We start from the raw sequence: 20627 nt of genomic DNA, 5'->3' as shown, positions 1-20627 counted from the left end.
TACCTCAGGCACACAGCGTAGTTCAGCCTGAAAGTCAAGGATGTGGAGCTACCCACAGCCACCCCGGGCATGGTTTGCACACCATGTTCTGCAGAAGGTTTGCTCTGCTCTCAGGATCTGGTGCTCTTTTACCTAAAAGCTGTTTCAAGGGCGAAGCGAAGGATATGAGAAGCACTGAATCAGCAGCTAAAAAATCCTTAGCTTTTAACAACTTCAGCGAGCATGGTTTGTCCCCAAAAGATATCCCAGAGAGCAGCTTCTCGCATCCTTCACCCTCGCAGAGCTCCCATGATCTTCTAAACTCCTCCTACAGAACAGATTAATGTTAAGTGCCTAGCAAAGAGCACGTTGTGCTTAGCTTCCAGTCCCAGGTCACAACATCATGCTGACCCTGACAGTAACTTTCTGACTGGGAAGCTGCTTCTATCCGTTGTGCATCCTTGATCATTGGAAAAGGCTCAAAGGTAGAAAAATACGCAGCCAGTCAATCAATAGCTGCTGTCGCAAAGGGTGGGACTTTCCTGTCACGTTGCATTAGTACAAGGAATGAGAGTTATGTGAAAACAGCAAACACCACAGTGCAGCCTCGCCAGCAGATATGTGACATGGCTAAATATAATGACCTGCCTGAGGCTGTTGCTTTTACCTGTTAGTCTGCGGCACACACTGGAGTCAATAGGTGCACAGCTCTCGTTATTTCTGAAGCATTATAGTTACACTGTTGTGCCTCATGCCTCTTTGTAAACGCACAGCGCAGACGATTCCTCTAATTTAATCAGACATACAAACCAGATTTGTCCCTTAAAGTGACATGGGATTTAGAAGCTCCCAAAAAATCCAGGCTGGTGGAGATGCTGATGAGCGCCTGGGGTCATTGAAGGCATAGTGTCATTATCTTCAAGGGGATTTTGATACGGCTTCTCATTGGGTCATTGAAGGCATAGTGTCATTATCTTCAAGGGGATTTTGATATGGCTTCTCATTTTCAGGACAGGAGTCTGACTGCCAGCCAATTCCTTGCAGTAAAGATGGCATCTGTGAAACAGAACTATGAATACATAGAGCTGCTATGAAAATACTTGTATTGTTTCTCAGATGCTTTGATATAACAATAATAGTTCTGTGCAGATTAGTCATAAGCAAATATTTCCAGAGTGTAGGATGGGGATGTTATACTGCGAAAAGGCACAAGAACCATCTGCTAAACACATAGAACAGAAAGCAGAACAAAAACCTCCATCACAAGCCTTGTATTTGATTCTGGTTTACAGTCAAACATTCTCCCACTGCATTTGAAGAGGGAGATACCCTGCTGCATTCACAAAAGCCTGTCCTGCCACCCACCTGAGCAAAATCATGGATGGAGGGGAGCCACCCTCAGATATAAGATAAGGCTACAATCTGTCTCCTGTCACAGCCCGGTGTCAGCACCTATCTCATTATACTCTAGTGCTGTGCAACTAATTCTCGGGGACTTGGAATAGCTGAGGAAATTGCAATGTATTCCTAATGGGGAAAAAAAAAAAAAAAAGCCTTCCCTGTGTGGTCTTTCCTCATTTCTGTTTTAGGGAAATTCTTTCAGTGTAAAAATACTGAAATTTCTGTCAATCAGTCCTTTCTCTGGAAGGAAAATTAGATAAATGTGTATTGCATATTGAAGGTATGGAGGAGACAATAACAAAATTACACTCAAACTTGAAACACACCTGCGTTTCTTACCTCGCTTATGTGACTCAAGTACAAAGGTGACACTGCTTTGCAACAGAAAACCATGCAAGCAGAAGAGAAGATCTTTTTACCAAGTAAGAAGGTACAGATGCAACATTGGGTTTGTTTTTAGTCAGGAGTGGAAAAGGCAAATAATTACAGGGTTTGGGGCTAATTTTAGATCTACATGAAAATTACAAGACATTAGAACACTTTGTTCACTGAAAAAAAAAAAAACCAAATGCTTTGAGGTGCTTAATTTAACCTTCGAAAGAATGGTGATGATATTACATTATTTTTTTTTTTTTTAACTTTGAAAAAACAATTAAAGCAGCATATCCTGAGGGAAAGTTCATATTTTCTTGTAAGTCTTCCATGTCCATTTCAAAACCATGATTTACTAGAGTCCAGTTTTAAGAATTAGCTTCTATCACTGACACAAATTGGAATTTGTGTCCTTTTTTTAAACAGGAGTTTTATCTTTCCGAGTTACTCACAGTCACTGGCAATACTAGTCAAGTTCTTATTCTTGGAAAAAAAAATGTGCATTGTCTTCTTCAGACTCTCACAGAATATACCATTTTCTCTGCTAGACTTACAGATCTCCTGTACTCCAGACACAATCCCAAATCCATAGCTGTACTATGAACATGCTGCTGGGAAAAATTAGTAGAGCAAACAAATTTCAGACCAGGGAACTTTCATAGAATCACAGATTCATAGAATGGTTTGGGCTGGAAGGGACTTTTAAAAATAATGCAGTCCAACCCCTTTGCGATAGGAAGGGACATGTCTCACTAGATCTGTTTGCTAAAAGACCGATTCAACCTGACCTTGGATACTTCCAAGGATGGGGCATCCACAGCTTCTCTGGACAACCTGTTCCAGTGTCTCACCACCCTCATTGTGAAAAATTTCCTCCTTATATAATTAAATCTACCCTCCTCCAGTGTAAAACAGTTGCCCTGGTAAAACATGTCACTACATGCCTTGGTAAAAAGTCTCTCTCTATCTTTCATATAAACCCCCTTTACATATTGAAAGGCCACAATAAGATCTTCTTGGAGTCTTTTCTTCTCCAGGCTGAACAACCCCAACTGTCTCAGCTAGTCTCCATAGGATAGGTGCTCCAGTCCTCCAACAATTTTCATTGTCCTCCTCTGGACCCACTCTAGCAGATCCGTGTCTGTCTTGCTAGACTGTTTCTTATATCTTCTTGAAGACTGCAATTAATCTCCCTTCCACATGCTTGTCCAGTCTCTCACTGAAGCCATACACACTTACTGCACCCATATCAGCCTTTGACAAGGTGTTTCACAAGTCTATGATCACTGGTGTAAAGAGTCGCCTACTTTTATTTTGGTGTTTGCTCCCACTAGCTCCATTGGATGGAGTGTATTCACATACTGGAAAAGGCAGAGAAGGGTTGACCTCTATTCCCACTTCCCACGCCTCTCAAGGTTTTTAGGTCCCTAGGATATCCCCCTTCCCATGGCGTGAGCAGGATGATGAGTTCAAGCCTACCCCAACTTTATTTGTATGGAAGAAAAAGAACAGCGTGCTTAACAGTTCAAGCTACCATGGAAAAGGCACAAGAATTTCTGTAGGTAACAGCACTGAAAGGAACAACCTAGCTCATGACACGTCCTGCCTTGTGTAACTGTACCTTACTGTACCTTTTTGGCCACTGGAAAGATGTCTCTGTGTAATGTGTTGTTGCTACGAAGCAAGCTAGAGGATTCAATTATGGCTCTAAGTCATTGAAACAATTAAAATATTCAGGGTGTTGGGTTTGAAATTGCATGCTCCATACAGCACCAAAAAAATTTCAACTGATTTCCAACTCTACCTAAGGTACAAGTATAGAAATGATACGTGTGCATACTAACCATTTTTCAGAACACACTATGTAAGTGCAAGCCAATAGTAGAAAAAAAATTATTCTTTCACAGGAGTACCATTAAAAATGAGGGTTTACTTGTCATTCACACTGTATGAGGACTTACGGACTGACATTGGGCTGTCCTCTCTTCCAGATACCGTATCCTCCAAGAGGAATGGCTAGCACCTTTGGTCGTCTCCTGGCTGGCCGTGCAACCGCTGCACTCTTTGCAGCTGCAGGCACAGGGGTGCTAACCACCGGGTACCTCCTCAACCACCAAAATGTGAAGGCTGCTGTTGAAAAACGGAAACTCTTCCCTCCAAGGTAAGGACTTGGGTTTTGGCAGCCAGCTGAGCACGGCGCCCAGTTAACTGGGCTAGGAACAATGTTTAACTCTTTGGACGAAGAAGATGCTCATCAAAGCTGCAGAGTCTTCACCATCTGTGTGTCTGTCCATGGGCCTTGTGACCTGAAAAACAACACCCTTTATTAGTAACCTCGGTTTGAGGTAACACCAACAATGGCCTCAAGACCAGAAAGTAGGGATGTGAGATAGTACCAGCTGTCAAAAAAACCCATTGCTGAACAACGACAAACCTAACAAATCTTTCAAATTATAGGCAGAGCACTATATTAGTCCTTATTTTATCTCATCAGCTATTGAATGATTTGCAGCTTGGTCTATTGGTCTGGCTAATTGTATGCGCTCTACCATTAGGAAATGTGAAAACATTTTCATTATGCAAGCAATAAAGAAATCTCCCATATATCTGTTGTACTTTAAATACTCCTAATTCTGTTACAAACTGGCTGGCTGATGATTAGAAACTAGTTACAGACCACCTTCTCTGTAGGTTGGCTTTGCTGGCCATGCTTGTGAAAAACACGAGTTTTTTGGGTTTTTTTTCTGAGTCCCCATCCCTGGCTGTGTTTAAGCATAGGGTGGATGATCTACTTAGGGATGTGGTTTAATGGGGATTAGGGACAGTTGGACTGGATGATTTCTAAGGTCTTTTCCAACCTAGAAATCTATGAAATCTGTGAAACAATATGGATCAGGCTGACAGACCTTTATTCATATAGAAATAATGGAGTTGTGCATAAAGTAAAACATTACCAGTACAAGGTAGATGTGGTCTGACTCATTTGCAAAAATGACTTGCTAAAGCTTAACATCTTTATTTTCCTTGTCTTAGTATACCATGAAGCTTTCTATAAATAATAATGCCATTAAAGCAAACCCAGATGTTTCAGAAGAATGAGCTTCTCAGCTGATGTAGATCACTGTCCCACTGATGTCCACTAAGCTGTGAGAGCACCTGGGCTCTGAATGAAAAAGAACTTTTCCAGTTAAAGTTAATTCTCTTCCTGCTTGAACAAAACAATGTTAGAGCTCTTTTATTTCTGAATAAGAGTGTCTCAGCAGAGATTTAACGGGGTTTAGTACACTTTCAGAGCTCACTGGGATTAATTTGCCTGGTGGCCCCAAGTAGCAGAAAGCTGCAACTGCCTGGTGGTGTGGTGACGCACCAGCTTGCAATGTGGAGTACTTTCAGTGACCTGAATCTTCTTCTCTTCCTAAAATTCAATGCAATGTATATACCAAGAACTAATCATACTTTTAAACCATGCTGCGTACTCTGCATCTCCCAATCCCTATAATAGATTCATAAATTAGCAAGGATTACTCTTCAAAGGTGTCACGTTAATTGCTTGGGATTTTTCTTCCCTTCAGCGCAGACTATCCTGATCTCCGCAAACACAACAACTGCATGGCTGAGTGCCTCACGCCGGCCATTTACTCTAAGCTGAGGGACAAGTCGACTCCCAATGGCTACACCCTGGACCAGTGCATCCAAACAGGGGTTGACAATCCTGGCCATCCTTTCATTAAAACTGTGGGCATGGTCGCAGGTGATGAAGAATCATACGAGGTAAGGCATTTCAACAATATTGTCGCACTTGTTTCTGTTTTCGTGGTATCGTTCACAAGAGCTCCTTGGGTGAAGACAAGATTCCCAGCAGGGTATGCGCTCACTAGACAAATTGCATCCCAGACAGTACATAAAGGGCAGGCCATGTACATAAAATGGTGTTTTCCCTACTCTTCCACCTTATGAAATGCATGAACGTGACGCATTACTACAGGTGACCTCTCCGCTGCAATTGAAGTTGATAAAATATACCTGCTTGGGAGCAGCTGCTACCTGCCTCCAGCAGCTGCCTTCCTTCCTGTAACTAAACTTAGTTTATAGCAAAGCTATGCAACCCTGAGGCACATAAAATAAAGGTAATGTGGAAATTACATTGTGGAAGAGCAGAGGCAGAAGTGAAACTAAAGTGTCTTCTGGCAAGTGCCAGACGTCTAGCTACAGCTTTTGGATCATCATGAAAGCCGAAGAAAGACAGCATTAAGATGGACAGGTTTATTTAACTCTGGAATGAGAAGAAAAGGAAAAGAGAAGGAAATCCTTATTTTATTGACCTCTATGGTCTGCTTCCTTCAGTCTACCATACAATGGTACCTACTATTATACAGTGTCCTAACAACATCCCAAACACTGGGCAGCTGAGTATGAACCGGGACGTCTGGCATTCTGGACTATCGGTTCTTGTCATTTGATTGTCATTTAGATGTGACTGCTTCTCATCCACCTGAAGGTGTGGTGGTTGTGATGGGTGTTGACACAACTAAGCCAAGTGGCTCCAATGAGGACTAGTATCCCATGGCAGCGAAGACATAGAGTAATCCTGCATGACCTAAAAACAAAAGGCAAGCTGCCAGGGGACTCTGAGTGTGTGTTCTGGTTAGTAATACATCCTGAAACCCAATATGGTTGCTACCACATCCAGTACCTGTCTGTGGTAACTAGAGTAAGTTTGTAACTTAAGTAAGGTGCAACTGCACCTTCTTTTTTTTTTTTTTTTTTTTCTGTGAAGAAGAGCAACTGCTGCAGAGTACGTTCAAGGCCAAAAGCACCCCTTCTCTCTTTTCATATTTACCCCTGTCTGAAGTTGCAAAGCCCCCTTTATGTTTCTCACCCAGGAGCCTGTGCCAGGGCACTACTTCTGTGGCTGAAGCTGTTGCATTTAAGCAATTCCATGATGTTGTAGAGTCTTTCTAGATTCTCTTGACTTCATAGGTGTTTGCTGAGATTTTTGACCCTGTCATTAAAGCAAGACATAATGGCTATGATCCACGGACAATGAAGCACCACACGGACCTGGATGCATCCAAGGTAGGATTGAAATAGATGAATGATACAATAAAGGCTAAGGGATTCTTCTTACATGTGTGTATTAGTGGTGGTATTGATTGTAATAGTGATTTTTAGTGATGGTATTGTATGTAATAGTGATTTTATTTTTCCTAATCCAACTCCAAAACCAGTAATTTTAGAATTAAAGAAAGTGGGATGCCACTAACAGCAAGACAGCTGCATCCCTACCTTGTTCCTCAAGGGGCCATCGGTCCCAACTGTACTAAGCATTTGGGCCACAGTCTCACTTGGCACTGTGGGTCTGTTCATGAGTTTACAGATAACCCTGTGTCTAATGGTTGGACTGAAAGCAGATGCTGCCTCCACTATGCCCACATACATGTGATCAAACCTTCCTGCTGCTTAATTTTTCCTTCATAGTTCAAGTACACTGGGGTTTACCATCTCCTTAGGCTTTCCTCTTAATAAGGATTTTCTGCACCTGGCCCCCTGCTTCTGCCCACATCCATGCTTCTAAAAGCCATTCAGATTCCTTCATATTTTGGAACCATGAAGGGCTAGCTGGCTACTCTGCCGCATTCATTCAGCCAAAGAAACTCATTGCTCCTAAAATAAAATCCTGATGTTTGAAACTTTGAGGGGCTCCTGGTACCCTGAGTATTTGTGATCTCATGGAGAGGTCATCATGCCCGGGCAGAAAGATGCTCCTCTTTTTGTACAATGGGATTTTTTTTTTTTTTTAATGGTGTAGTACAACACAGAGGATTGTGTGTGAACTAATGAAACATTCTTCCTCCAGATCACCCAGGGTCAATTTGACGAGCGCTACGTCCTCTCATCACGGGTGCGGACTGGCCGCAGCATCCGGGGTCTCAGCCTTCCTCCTGCCTGCTCCAGGGCAGAGCGGAGGGAGGTGGAGAACGTCGTGGTCACCGCGCTCTCTGGGCTGAAAGGAGACCTCTCTGGGAAGTACTACAGCTTGACCAATATGTCTGAGAGAGATCAGCAGCAGCTTATTGATGTAAGTACAGCTCCAGTGCTGACATCACCTTCATTTACTATCGTTTATCTTAACCTTTGTATTTCTTTGAGGTACATGCTTTCCTGTGTAGCTAACGAGCATAATCATAGCATTAACCCAGTAGTTAATGGACAATATTTTTAATATAATGGCACATCATCCAGGGTCTATATTTTGGCTAAGTACATCACCAAGCAGGTCCGAAAGATGGAGTTATATTCCAGATAGCAAGATCTATGTCAAATCAAATATACATTGCTGCTGCCACCTCTTTGGACAAATAACCATGTACATTCAGGACTTTTTCTTGGTCATTTCATTGAGCAAAGATTGGTATTTTCTATATTAATAACCATTTTAAGTAAAAATATTACATTGAAATAAGCATTACATATTTATCTGTATTCCAGACTGTCGAGATGGGGGTCTTTTGGCTGTAATTTCTTTATGTCAAAACTTCACTAATTCTAATTTCCCCAAAATGGTTGTAGCCAACAGCACCCAGGTGGCCTTTTCCCAGTCCTGTAACTATGTTTAAGTACTTGAAGGATGAGGCCCATAATGACAGTTTTCACTGTCACGGAGATGGAAACATAAGGATTTTCATAATGGACTTTGTCACAGCATGTGACATGTCAAACAAACCTTGGATGTGCATTTTAAATATCCAAAGGAATGGTTGTATCCTGTTATCTATATTCATGGCACTTTAATCCATAAAATCAACCAAAAGGGAGCTGATGAAGCAACATAATTATTTATAACCCTGGTTATAAATGTGTCATAGTCTGGATTAACCAGGAGTTAAGAATTTATGTAAGGTCAGTAACTTTTTAAATTGATTGTCCTCAGTAGTATGTTTATTGACAAGATGTCGATGACCTATTGTAGGTTTTATTTCATCACCTTTTTCAGCAGGACTCAGCTTCTCAGAAAGCAGAGGTCGAAATAGGAGTGTGGAGAATATAATTCCTTCATGGTTTAAAGCTAAGTGCTTTGGGAAGTGGAATAGGCTCCAACAATTCAGCATTTTACGTTGTTTTGTTTGTTTGCAAATTTATAGAAATCAGGGCATTGAATGTTGTCACCTCAGACTCATACCATTGTTTACCTCCTCCGGTACTTTAGGACCTTGAACCTCTACAGTATCAGGCTTTCCGTCAGTCTTTAATAAGCACCACTTGGTCTTGGTAAGATCAAATCAGTGCTAGCTGAATGGCATTCAGCACAGAAGGCATTTGGTACTTTGTAGATTTGGGTCGTATGCACGTAAGAGAACCTAATAGTGTTTTTTCTTTCAAGCAAAAGTGTCGAGTAGAGCAAGCTGAGGAAGGAAATTCTGTGTCCCTGTGATGAGCAGAGAGAGCTTTATGCCTTTTCTTTCTGCATGGTTGGGGTTCTGGCTGCATCCTGTCTATCACAGAGTATTCAAAAATGAAAACCTAAAATTCTCCACTACGGGGGAAAAGAAGTAAAGTGTATCAACTTGTCTACCGTGTCATATTTATTTCTGGGTAGCTTGCCTCACTATTCTTTATTAAACCCTAGATTTTAAAAAAATAAAATAAAAAACCCACAAAAAAACCCAAACCAAAACAACTAAGAAACCCCCTTCAAATCCTCCACAGTATGGCAGTATTTGAGGAATTAAGAACTGATTATTTTTCATCACACACATGAAAATTGAACACTTATTTGCTTGGGAAAAAAACAGCTCAGTTAAAAAACTAAATTATCTAAAATGCAGCAAGTCAGTGGCACAGCGTTACATTTATTAAATCAGAAATAGCACCTCTGTTAAGGAACAGGACAAGTCTGTGATTCCAAAAGGTCACGCTTAGCGCTGATTTAATTCCTACCTTGACTTCATGCTCAGAATAAATTGCTAAACCTCTGTGCTGGAGAAATATCTTTTCAGAACTATCTTCTTTTTTTTTTTTTCTCAGTCTTCAAGAACTCATTGCCTTCTCCTACCCTGAAGTATGTCTGTATGTAGAAAACATCTCTGGTGCTAGCAGCCAGGTCCCTCCAGAGTACCCTTTGGTGTGTGCATGTGGTATTAGCTCCCCACCTCCCATTCCTCCCTCCTTTTGATAGATGTTTTTGGCAAAACATGGTAATTTTACCAATGTCAGTGAGAATCTGCAGGACTCAAGAAAACCACCTGGGTAAAGTGCTCTTAGTTTTCAGAAGAAGGAACCAGATTCACAAGCTGTGCTATGTGTTTTACTTGTACATTGATTGCCTTCACATAAACTATATTAGACAGCCTTATACTGCTTCCTTGAATAAACTTGAATTTTGTTTTGTTTTCTCTCTCTTCCTCTCTCCCTTTGGCTCCGTTTTGGTGTCCAGGATCATTTTCTCTTTGATAAGCCAGTGTCCCCTTTGCTAACATGTGCTGGGATGGCACGTGACTGGCCAGATGCTAGAGGAATCTGGTACGTTGTGTGATGTGCAGAAGCTTGTGTCGTGTTTTAAAGATTGTGTTACAAACCTCCTTGCTTGTCCTAACCTTGCAGACGCTCTGTCCCCATACTCACAGCATGTTCAGTTTGCTTTTTAAACAAAAGTTTTTCTTGCTTAATTTAAAACAAACAAAGAAACAAACAAACAAACAAAACGCAGTAATGAACAACAGAATAGGTAAGACCTTTATATTCAAGAAGACATCACTAATATCATCCACACAACACAGCATCATAAGCATGGCTCTTTCTTTGGGTTTTATCTCCATTTTTTCTATTTCTAGACAAAAAAAAATGACTTGGGAAAGAGCCTGTAAACCACCATGCATTTGACAGAGTTGAGGTTTCAAAAGCAGCTTTAACACCAGATTGTAGCCATGACATCAGCTGGGAATCCACGGCCAGCCATACAGCTGCCAGACAACATGTTGCAAATTTCTGTCCTCCTCCTCACTGTCAAGTGTCAATTCCCAGAGCTCAAATTAACCCCTTCTTTCCAATGAACTGGACAAGAAGAAGATACAGAAGTTGAATTTCCTATTTCGTAGGTCTATTTCTCGTTTCACAACACATGATGTATTTTATGCCTGAATATGGTATTTTCTGTGGAGAGAAAGGGATAACAGCTCTGAGATCAGTGCTAGCAGAGGATGGGAGCAGCTGTGCTGTGCATAGCATCTGCATCCATCCTGGTATATATCTAGGCACTACCAGATGCTTTAATTCTGAAAAATTAGACTAAAAAGGATTCTGAGGAGTCACCCAGCCTATCCCCTTGCTCTAGGCAGGTTCAGGTCTTTCAGAGAGGATGGAACTTTATGTGGAAAAAAAAATCCCAGCTGTTCTCCAAGCCATGTCTGATCATAGTGGCTCATGTTCAGAAGCACTGCCAGTATGACTGAGCTGAGCTAAAACCTGATTTCTTTTGGGGAGCAGGCACTATGAAACCTGGCCACCCAGGAAACCTGATGACCTGCTGGAAATCTGTGAGGACTTTTTTGTTTCAACAAGCTTCAGATTAGTTCCCTGTTCCTCATCTAAATCTGAGGAAGAGGAAAAAGATGAAGCTGAGGCATCCCATTCATGGCCTCTGCAAACAAACAGGAGAAGTACCGACAATAATCACTATCCAGAGATCTCCTGAATAAAACAGACCCGTGTTTTGTTTTGTTTTACATATGAAATATCAGGCAGACTGGAAAAAAAATTTGTATGACTGGAAAAGATTTTGGTAAGCCACATTTGGAAAATCTTTCTCTTGCAAGAAATTGTTGTCTAAAAGAATACACGTTCTGGAAATTATTTTGCTTATGATGATTGTGATCTTGGCCTTGTTATGGGCTGCAGGGCTGTTCCCACCAACGTCACTGGTGGCAATGGCATAGTTTAAACGCACTCAGCGTGGCCTCCCTTTGTGTTCCTTAAAACAATGGGGAGATTTCATTATTTAAATGAGGAGCTGAGTCAGGACAACCTCAGACTATTTGGAAAACTCTCCCCTGAACATTTGTACGTGACTGAAGACGAGGTAACCGGACCTTGGGTGACCATAATGTCAGGGCACAGGATGTTTTACACCTGCTCGGTGTTGCGTTGGCAAACTCCAAGTGCAAAAAAACCCACCTTGAGGCACAGTAAAAGACCAGCTGAAAGTCAACCTCTTGGTGAAGTTGAACTTACAAATTTCATGTGTTTCAAACTTTGTAATATTCCACTGTTTGTACGAATGAGTCTGATCCCATCAATCACCTTCTACATGCTGCAGAAAGGCTGTAGTAGAAGACAGAGGCAGTGGGGAAAAAGCCAGGAAAAGTGACCTCAGGTTTGCCTCAGCAATTAAATCAACCTAGCCACAACTGATTTGTCTGAAGCAAGAGTGGGTATCTTCAGGGGCTTTTATCTCGACTGACAAGCCAGCATCGCTAATGCGTGGTCCGGAAGCAACATGCAGCTGCTGTCCTCAGACACATAACTTGACTGATGTGGCAATCCAGGGCTACCAAGCGATACAGAGGGCACTGGGATTTGATTTAGGGGAGAATACAGTTAAGTAAGGACACATTGCTTGGCTCCCAGCAGCAAGTGAATGTTAGATTTTTCCCCTAGCTGCACAGTTTCCTCACAACAATAAAACCTGTCCCTGGGGGCAGAGGACGCAGAGCTTGGCTTCTCCCTTTGCTGCACCTCCCAGCTGTGCTCACGCTAGAGGATAACATGTTTTTCCTCTCCCAGCACCATGGCAGCATGGTGTGATCAGAAAAACTACTCTTCTCGCTGTGCCCAAAAAACCTGCGTAGTGCCATTGGCATGGGGGATCTGAATGGGAAAGCAGCTCAAATCTTTAACTCCACAGAACAGTGTTACTTTGCTGTGCTTAACCTCTCCACAGCCCCAAAAGACTGTGATAAAACTAAGGAAACTGAGAATTATTTTTCAGGGCTTGCCTTTTTAAAGATACTCTTTGTTTCCCTCTCAACCAGGCATAACAACGACAAGACGTTTCTCATCTGGATTAATGAAGAGGACCACACCAGGGTGATCTCCATGGAGAAGGGTGGCAACATGAAACGGGTGTTTGAAAGATTTTGCCGTGGTTTAAAAGAGGTAGTATCTCCATGAGTTTATTAATTCCTGTTTGTTTATCGCTGGGCTGTTGTCAGCACAGCTCACAACTGTTTGTACTGAAGTTCCTACTGAACAGATATCTCTGGGAGCAACAAAATGAAGTAACACCAGTCCACACAGCAACCCACACTAATGCAGTTAAAGAAGGAAACATGGGAAAATTGCTAGCTGACTTCTAGGGAAAAATAAATACAATGTCTTTATAGTTTTTGCATTAAAATCTTAAGCACAGGTTGGCTAAAGACATATCCCTTTTTTGCCATTTTGTCCCAGTGGGCTCTGGGAGTTCATAAATCAGGCATTTTGTTTGGACTGCATGATCTGCTTGAATAAAGAATTTATTTGGCCCAGCCTCCTCGTTCTCATCCCTGATGCTGGGAGGGGAGTGGATGCTGCTGAGGCTATGCACAGGACTCAGGGCTCAGGACACTTTGGCTCGCTGCCACTTTTGGGGAGATACGGGTTTTGTGATTAAAATACTAAGAACAAGGGATTTTATTCTGGTCTAGATATTCACGAAGACAGAAAAGCCTTCATGAGACAGTGTGTGGGTTAAAAGAGTTCTGTCTAGACAATCCAGGTATGGTGCAAGTTGGCTCTGGCACAGAAAATGTTGCTTTAACAGAGAACTTTACTGTGTCCCAAAGGCAATGTAACATGGTGCAGTGGAACAGGTGTCATGGCCAAACACAATTGTTCACTACTCTTGTCCACATCATTCCTGGATGGATTGCCATAGTACAGGAATGCCTAGAGGTCAAGCTGCGGAAAGTTGAAATGGGCTTGAAATTGTCTCCAAGACTGTAAGAGTATTCAGGCTGCGTAAAACGAGTATTTCTCCCCATTGCGGTCCTTGGCACACTTACTTCACCTGAACCGTGAAGGAACAGCAATTTTCTCCATCACACTGCTCTTCTTCCTGGAAATGCAAATTTGGCTGGCCTTGGACCACTCATTTCATTCATCATGCCCTGGCAAAACAGCTTCTCTGGCTTTCTAGAGACACCTCTGTCTCAGAAAATCCCCAGGAAGTGTAGAGCTAATACAGCTGTGCACTCCCTCCCCACCACTTCACAGCCCCCAGCCAAAAAAATGCAAGGCTAAGCAGGGACAGCAGGGAACTAGGATCTCTTGCTAGTGGAAGCAGTAGAAGTTCAGAGCATCCCTAGGGAATGTAGCAGGTTTGGGAACACAGAAAATGAAAGCACATAAAGTATGCTTCTTTGGCATTGGAGTGGTTAACTGGGACCTGTTATGTTTCCAAGGTATACCCATGAGGCAGAACAGTGTACAGGGTGGTGGCCCAGGTAACATGGCTTGCAGATGCTGTTCCCAGCTTTATATCTGCTACTGTGCTTAGCTCATGTTCACCACAGGTGGACCTATGGGCTTGGCCATGGGATGTGGTCAGACAGATTTGGGAACCACGACCAGAGCAGGTGTCTGAGGCAGGAAATCAGGTCTTGTTTCCCATCATTAATTCTGGTGTCCTCACACAATATAGCAATGATGTTATGAGAGTCCTTTATTCTATATCGTTCTGCAAAATGGAAGTATCACCTATATTTGCAGAGGTCTTATAAGCATGGGCTGATTTCCTTCTATGATGAGGTTACAGCATTGATGGACAGGGGAAGAGCAGCTGACATTGTCTTCCTGGACTTATCCAAAGCATTTGATACTGTCCCACACAACATCCTTGCCTCCAAACTGGAAAGACATGGTTTTGATGGATGGACCACTCGGTGGATAAGGAATTGGCTGGATGGTCGCACTCAAAGAGTTGTGGTCAACAGTTCAATGTCCACATGGAGGCCTGTGACGAGTGGTGTTCCTCAGGGATTTCAATTAGATATAAGGAAGAAATTTTTCACTCAGAGGGTGGTGAGGCACTGGAACAGGTTGCCCAGAGAAGTTGTAGATGCCACATCCCCAGAAGTGTTCAAGGCCAGGTTGGACGAGGCTTTGGGCGACCTAGTGTAGTGGAGGGTTTCCCTGCCCATGGCAGGGGGGTTGGAACTAGATGATCTTTGAGGTCTCTTCCAACCCAAACCTTTCTATGATTCTATGATTCTATGTACCTAATTCTCCTCTGGAGAAGAGAATTGAATTGGAATTGTATTTGCATCACAAAAGTAAGTCCTGGAAGTGTAGATGGGCGATCAGAATAACAGCCTATTCAAAGGTCAAGAGAGTCTTGTGATTTTTCTGCTCATAATTATTTCACTCTCCTTTCTAATCCGGTAAGAGATCTACTAATGAAAAGCATTATATACAAGAAATGTTGTCTCCTTATAATGGCAATGAGGCTGTTAATACCAGGCTGTTAGAAGCCAAGTGTCCTCCCCGACAGTCATGGAATCACCTCGGAAATGACACAAAACTCAGCTTCAGCTCCTTTTGTTTGCTTCATAGCATTTGAGTCCTTTGGGCTTGTGTGTTTCAACCTTGCTCCAAAAATACCAAGGTTAGAAATGCATGGCAAAAGTCATTAATTCTTATGTGGAGATATGACTTCATGGGCTAAGGCTATACCAAACCATCATGGCTGGTTGCTTTGTGATAGAGTGAGAAAGACTCTCCAAGACAGTGGTCATGAGAAAACAATGAAGAAATCCTGTAATATGCACTGGGAATCTTGGTGTCTGATGAACACAAACACTTACGTCAGACCCAAACCAGACTGCACTTGCCTGTAAATTTGTGCAGCTCCACTGGTGCTTAGTATTGGAACAGGGAGGTGGTGAAGTCCCCATCCCTGGAGGTGTTTAAAAACCATGTAGATTTGGTGTTGAGCAACATGGTTTAGGGACCCTGGCAGTCCAGGGTGAATGGTTGGACTCGATGATCTTGAAGGTCTCTTCCAACCAGATGATTCTATGATTGTATGATTCTGTGTTAGTGCAGTTCATCATCACCTCAGATATATGATGAAAAGAATCACAGGTATAAGCAGATGTCTTAAAATACGTTTGTGTGCTCTCTTTTCTTTTTGCTTTTTTTTTTTTTTTTTTTCTTCCCATCATAGGTGGAAAGATTAATTAAAGAACGGGGCTGGGAGTTCATGTGGAATGAGCGTCTTGGATATGTTCTGACCTGTCCTTCCAACCTGGGAACTGGTTTACGCGCTGGAGTCCATGTTAAGCTGCCCAGGCTTAGCAAGGTACGTGACATAAATCAGCTCTCCTGATTTATAAAGGAACAAATGAAAAATGATAGCTTACAGCGACTGCACATTAGCATGACGTGTAACAAGGTCCCAGGGATAATACATGACTAATTGATCACACTTTTATTCTGCAAATTATTGTATTTGTTATGGAAATCCTTCTACTCAAACACTAAGATAGGCTGTAATCCAAGGATGGAGAAAGCTATCCATCTCAGCCTGTCTTTCTGGAGATGCTATTAAGTCATGGATAATAGCATTGACGCAATTCAGCACAATGGGCAGGGTAAAAGGCAATAAGCTCAAACCTGTTTCTTATGATAGGATCCCAGGTTTCCAAAAATCCTGGAGAATCTGCGTCTTCAAAAGCGTGGCACTGGCGGAGTGGACACGGCAGCTGTAGCGGATGTGTATGATATCTCCAACCTGGACCGCATGGGTCGCTCAGAGGTAACTCGTTCCTTTTTTTCCCTCCCCTCGCTTTTTAGCTCAGATCTGTGCTGATAGGAGTCAGTTTCCCTTCAGTTGGGTTTGCTCCACTGACCTCAGGGGAGCTGTGGCAGTTTTCACTCCTGATGAATCTAGTCCAATAGAAACACTTACTCAGAGGAAAATTATTAACACGCATGAAGTGCTTGACAAATATTCCTGTTACAGCAATGAATAAAACCAACCCTGATCAAGTTCCACAAATGTGACTTGCTTGCACCATGTGCTGAGGATCTCCGTTGAGAGCACGCAGGTGCTGGAAAGGTTTCAATTTGGTAACAGACATCCCTCAGGATGATGTTTTTCAGCACCACAGCACAAACTCCCTGCCTGCTGGAGTGCCCGGCTACGAGATCAGTGTCTGTCAATCTCTGCAGTGCTGGACATGAGACACATTTATAAGTGGTACAGTGGGCACTGAGCTAGCTACTACGTACTGGGCAGCACCTGCTGTACCTGCTGCAAAATGTTGGGGAAAGCAGCAGGGATCGAGTCCTAACCCCCTCTGGGAATCAGGCACTGAAAGCAAGACTGGTTTAAGGTGTTGTGTTCCTTTTAGTGCTCAGAGCCACCTGCCTTCTCCACAGTTAGGATAAGGCCAATCCTTTCACTCCAAAATGAGGAGAAGGACTTGGTGCTATCATCTTCACATGGCCTGTGTGGCACTAAGCAGAGGACACAGGATAGTTAGGCTTAAATCAGGGTAAAGATTTAAACATCAGCTCTGAGCCCTCCCTGTTGGGCTGTAGGCTATGATGAGATGGGTTCGTCTCAGACATTTGTTTTGAAGCTATTTCAATTTGAATGAGTATTTTGTTTGCCAGAGAGTAGAAATGACCCTACAGCCTAGTGGTGCTGCTGCTCTCCTGGGAGGCTCAGGTCCCAAACCCCATTCCAATTTCACATTCAAGTATTTTATAAAGCAGAACAGCTCCTAAGAGCAAATCTATTGGACAATGGGGGAGATGCAGCTGTGTCAAAGAGCTGTAGCCTCCTCCTGCTAGCTCTGCCTGAGCCAAACCCATATTCCAGGTCACAGGCTGCAAGTCCTGTGGCACCACGACAGCTTCCCTTTCCTCACCGAGACCAGGACTGTGTTCATCCTTGGCCACGTCAAGAATAATTGAGACAAAAATTTACCTTGCAAGACTCTGTGACTTCAGTGATTTGAGTGCTCTGCTAGCACATAGGAAACACAAGGTTCAAACCTTCTGTCAAATATGTCTTCTACGCCCCAGGTGCGTCCTGTAACCTCTCAGGCTATGGTCAACCAGGCAGGCCCTAGTGGGACTGATGTCTCCTGAGGACTTTTTTTCTCCACCAGCAATGCAATACACAATTTGGGCTCAGATGCCAACTTGCTTGTATATGTCATGATTTGAAGGGCCACCTGCTTGCCCAGCAGTAAAATTTTAATTACCTCACAGGCATTGCCGCAAGACGTAACTACATTGCAAAGAAAAGCATGCTGCCAAGGCGTGTTTATCCATAATAGCATAGCATTGAGAGGCTTTGGCAGCTTAGATATGGATGCAGTTTGGTCCTGCTGTTGCAGCCTCAACACCTGCGTTCACCCCCAATTCTTGGTAGGTTTTCATAACACGAATATGACCCTGGGATAATGTACCTGGGTTACAACTAAATTCAAACTGGTCCACAGCCAGCCAGCTGGCTTCCCATCCTCACTCACCTCACAGAGCCAAGTCAGGTCTTCTGTGCTTTCTTATTCGGGCATGTCCTTGAATGTCTTCACAGCCAAGGGGCATTTGGACAGAGGTTTGGAAATTTTAAATTCTGGAGTTTGATGTAGGCAACTATGTTCCTTTGGAACTAAACTAAGCTTTATAATTTGCAAAACCAGCATGCGACAAAGACATTTATTAATACCAGAAATATCATCGAGTGTGCTTTATACTAAAATAACACTAATAGTACAAAAGGATTACATGGCATGATTAACTAATATGAATTCTACTGACAGATGGCCTAAGCCTACAGATTTTTGCTTATATGAAAACTTCCACTGAAGTCGGTGATTCCTCGTACAGTAAGGTCTCAAAATATTAAGCCAATAGTTAAGATACAACCCCTGCCTTGAAGATTTTGAAATCTAAATAAGACAAGACAAACACAAGGGGATAGACATGTTTTATTATAAGATTATTTTTTTTCAGTACATAATAAAATAAATTCCATTATGTGGTAAATGTGTTTGCAAAACTGAATTATGTTCCCAAAGGTGCAGGGTAAAATTGTTTGTATTTTTGCTTTGTTTCAGTTACTGATCAATGCAAACTTAATATCAAATTCCTTTTCTCCTGGAGGCTGCAAATTCAGACCTCTGATTTCCCAACACAGCTGGTCTGTAAAAGACAATAAAATAAACTGCTAAGCCACTGAATTCTTTATAGTGAAAACAAACCCCTTGAAAATCAGCAACTGTCACAATAAAGAGACAATGGGATTTAGTCTTCACATTTGGTTTTGACAAACCAGTCATTAAAGGTTGCTAATGAACTATTTCATGAAGACTAAGAAAAATCAGTGCTACAGCTTGCTGGCTAACAATACAACAGGGCCTGTCACCTGTCACGTCACCGCCTGTGGAGAAAGTCTGCTGGGGACAAGGCACTTTGTATTCTTCAGCAATTTTGAAAAAGGTTACAAAAACGGCACTACGCCTGCCATACAGAATTGCAGATTTTGGTGCTGCTCTGGGCCTGGAGCTAATCCCACCCCTGCCAGTGTCAATCAGGAGCTGAAACATCAGTGCTCACACAAATGCTCCTGCAAGCACAGGGGTGGCATGGGCTGGGGAGACACAGCAAGGACATCTGCTGCTCCAGCAAGAACTGCCCCATGATGCTAAGCATTCACAGCACCGCTGTTTTGGTTTCTTCATCCTCAAACATGAGTGTGGGGAGCACAACAGACAGGCATCCCGGCTGTGCCACGCGTTACTTTTCAGCAAACTTCTGGGGAGGGTCCTGCATCCTCACGGTGGTCACATTTGAAATAGGTCTCTCAACTCACATCTAAACATTTTCTGTAATGACTTCTGTTTGTTTGCTTTGCTCCTATAGGAATATGAGTAGGAGCAGACTTTGGTGGAAGTAACTTTAGGAACCTATTTGAAAATTTCTGTTATTGGTAGCCCAAACTCAGGGCAAACAGAAGGGAACTGCTATGGGTTTCCACCAGATCAGCATGACCTATATACGCCCTGTGCCACAGGCTGTGTGATCTCTGCCATGACTCTCCTTACTTACAGCTTCACCTGCTGTCATTGCAGTACAAGCCAAATTTCTCTTCCTCTAAGAGTATTAGCTGAAGATTCTATTATTACTGTTTTCTTCTTCTTGTTGCAGGTGGAGCTAGTTCAGATTGTCATTGACGGGGTCAATTACCTAGTTGACTGTGAGAAGAAACTGGAAAGAGGTCAAGACATCAAAGTGCCACCACCATTGCCTCAGTTTGGCAGGAAGTGATGTTGCTGCTGATGGCTAGCAACTGATGGAAAATATGGCTGCCATTCTGACAGAAAGGCACCTCTGTACATCTCTGTATAAATATCTTGTGTAATAAAACACTACCCAATACCTGATGTCTCCTTAGATGCTTGGCTGCACTGGCAGAAACTAGTCTTTGTGCAGCTCTGATAAGATGCACCTGGTACAACCCCCACGGTACGCTCTTTTGTGGGAACAGCTTCCCCTTCTTTCTTGGTTGGTGGTAAGAAAAGTATTAACTGAATAACGCAAAAAGCACCAATCCTAAATTCTAGTCTGCATTTGCACTTACAGCCATACTTACAAAGTCTCCTATAAACACTTGATTTTCATTCAGACACACTTCTCTCCAGTGACTGTCCAGGCAGCTGAAATCTGCCAGCCTGAGGAGCAGCTGTTGTGAAGTGCTCATTGATTTTCAGCAACCATTGGACATCGTGGTGAGTTCAATAGTTAACTAGAGTAGGCAGCTGCACATGCTTTCGGTCTCTGAAGTCCACCACTTGACCTGCCATCAGGAACTCAGTGGTGTCTTT

General features: G+C 42.7%; 1 protein-coding gene across 1 annotated transcript; it reads left to right on the top strand.

The window, feature by feature from the left end:
- The first annotated feature begins 3764 nt into the window (after nucleotides 1-3764).
- On the top strand, nucleotides 3765-20070 carry CKMT2 (creatine kinase, mitochondrial 2). Its single transcript, XM_009993167.2, has 9 exons — nucleotides 3765-3913; nucleotides 5325-5523; nucleotides 6733-6828; nucleotides 7610-7831; nucleotides 10187-10272; nucleotides 12780-12903; nucleotides 15953-16087; nucleotides 16418-16543; nucleotides 19951-20070. Exons 1-9 carry the CDS (start codon nucleotides 3765-3767, stop codon nucleotides 20068-20070), a joined length of 1257 nt encoding a protein of 418 aa, XP_009991469.1.
- The last annotated feature ends 557 nt before the right edge of the window (nucleotides 20071-20627 follow it).

The sequence above is a fragment of the Tauraco erythrolophus genome, chromosome Z (assembly GCF_009769465.1).
Source record: "Tauraco erythrolophus isolate bTauEry1 chromosome Z, bTauEry1.pri, whole genome shotgun sequence".
NCBI classification, from domain to species: Eukaryota; Metazoa; Chordata; class Aves; order Musophagiformes; family Musophagidae; genus Tauraco; species Tauraco erythrolophus.
The sequence above is the reverse complement of the archived record's forward strand: the minus strand, read 5'-3'. Positions and strand labels throughout refer to the sequence as shown.

Excerpts from the sequence above, each read along its gene's own strand:
- CKMT2 (XM_009993167.2), top strand. The coding sequence starts at position 3,765 with ATGGCTAGCACCTTTGGTCGTCTCCTGGCTGGCCGTGCAACCGCTGCA. Across the intron at positions 12,904-15,952 it reads TTTGCCGTGGTTTAAAAGAG|GTGGAAAGATTAATTAAAGA; the intron begins GTAGTATCTCCA and ends TTCCCATCATAG. Across the intron at positions 16,088-16,417 it reads AGCTGCCCAGGCTTAGCAAG|GATCCCAGGTTTCCAAAAAT; the intron begins GTACGTGACATA and ends TTCTTATGATAG.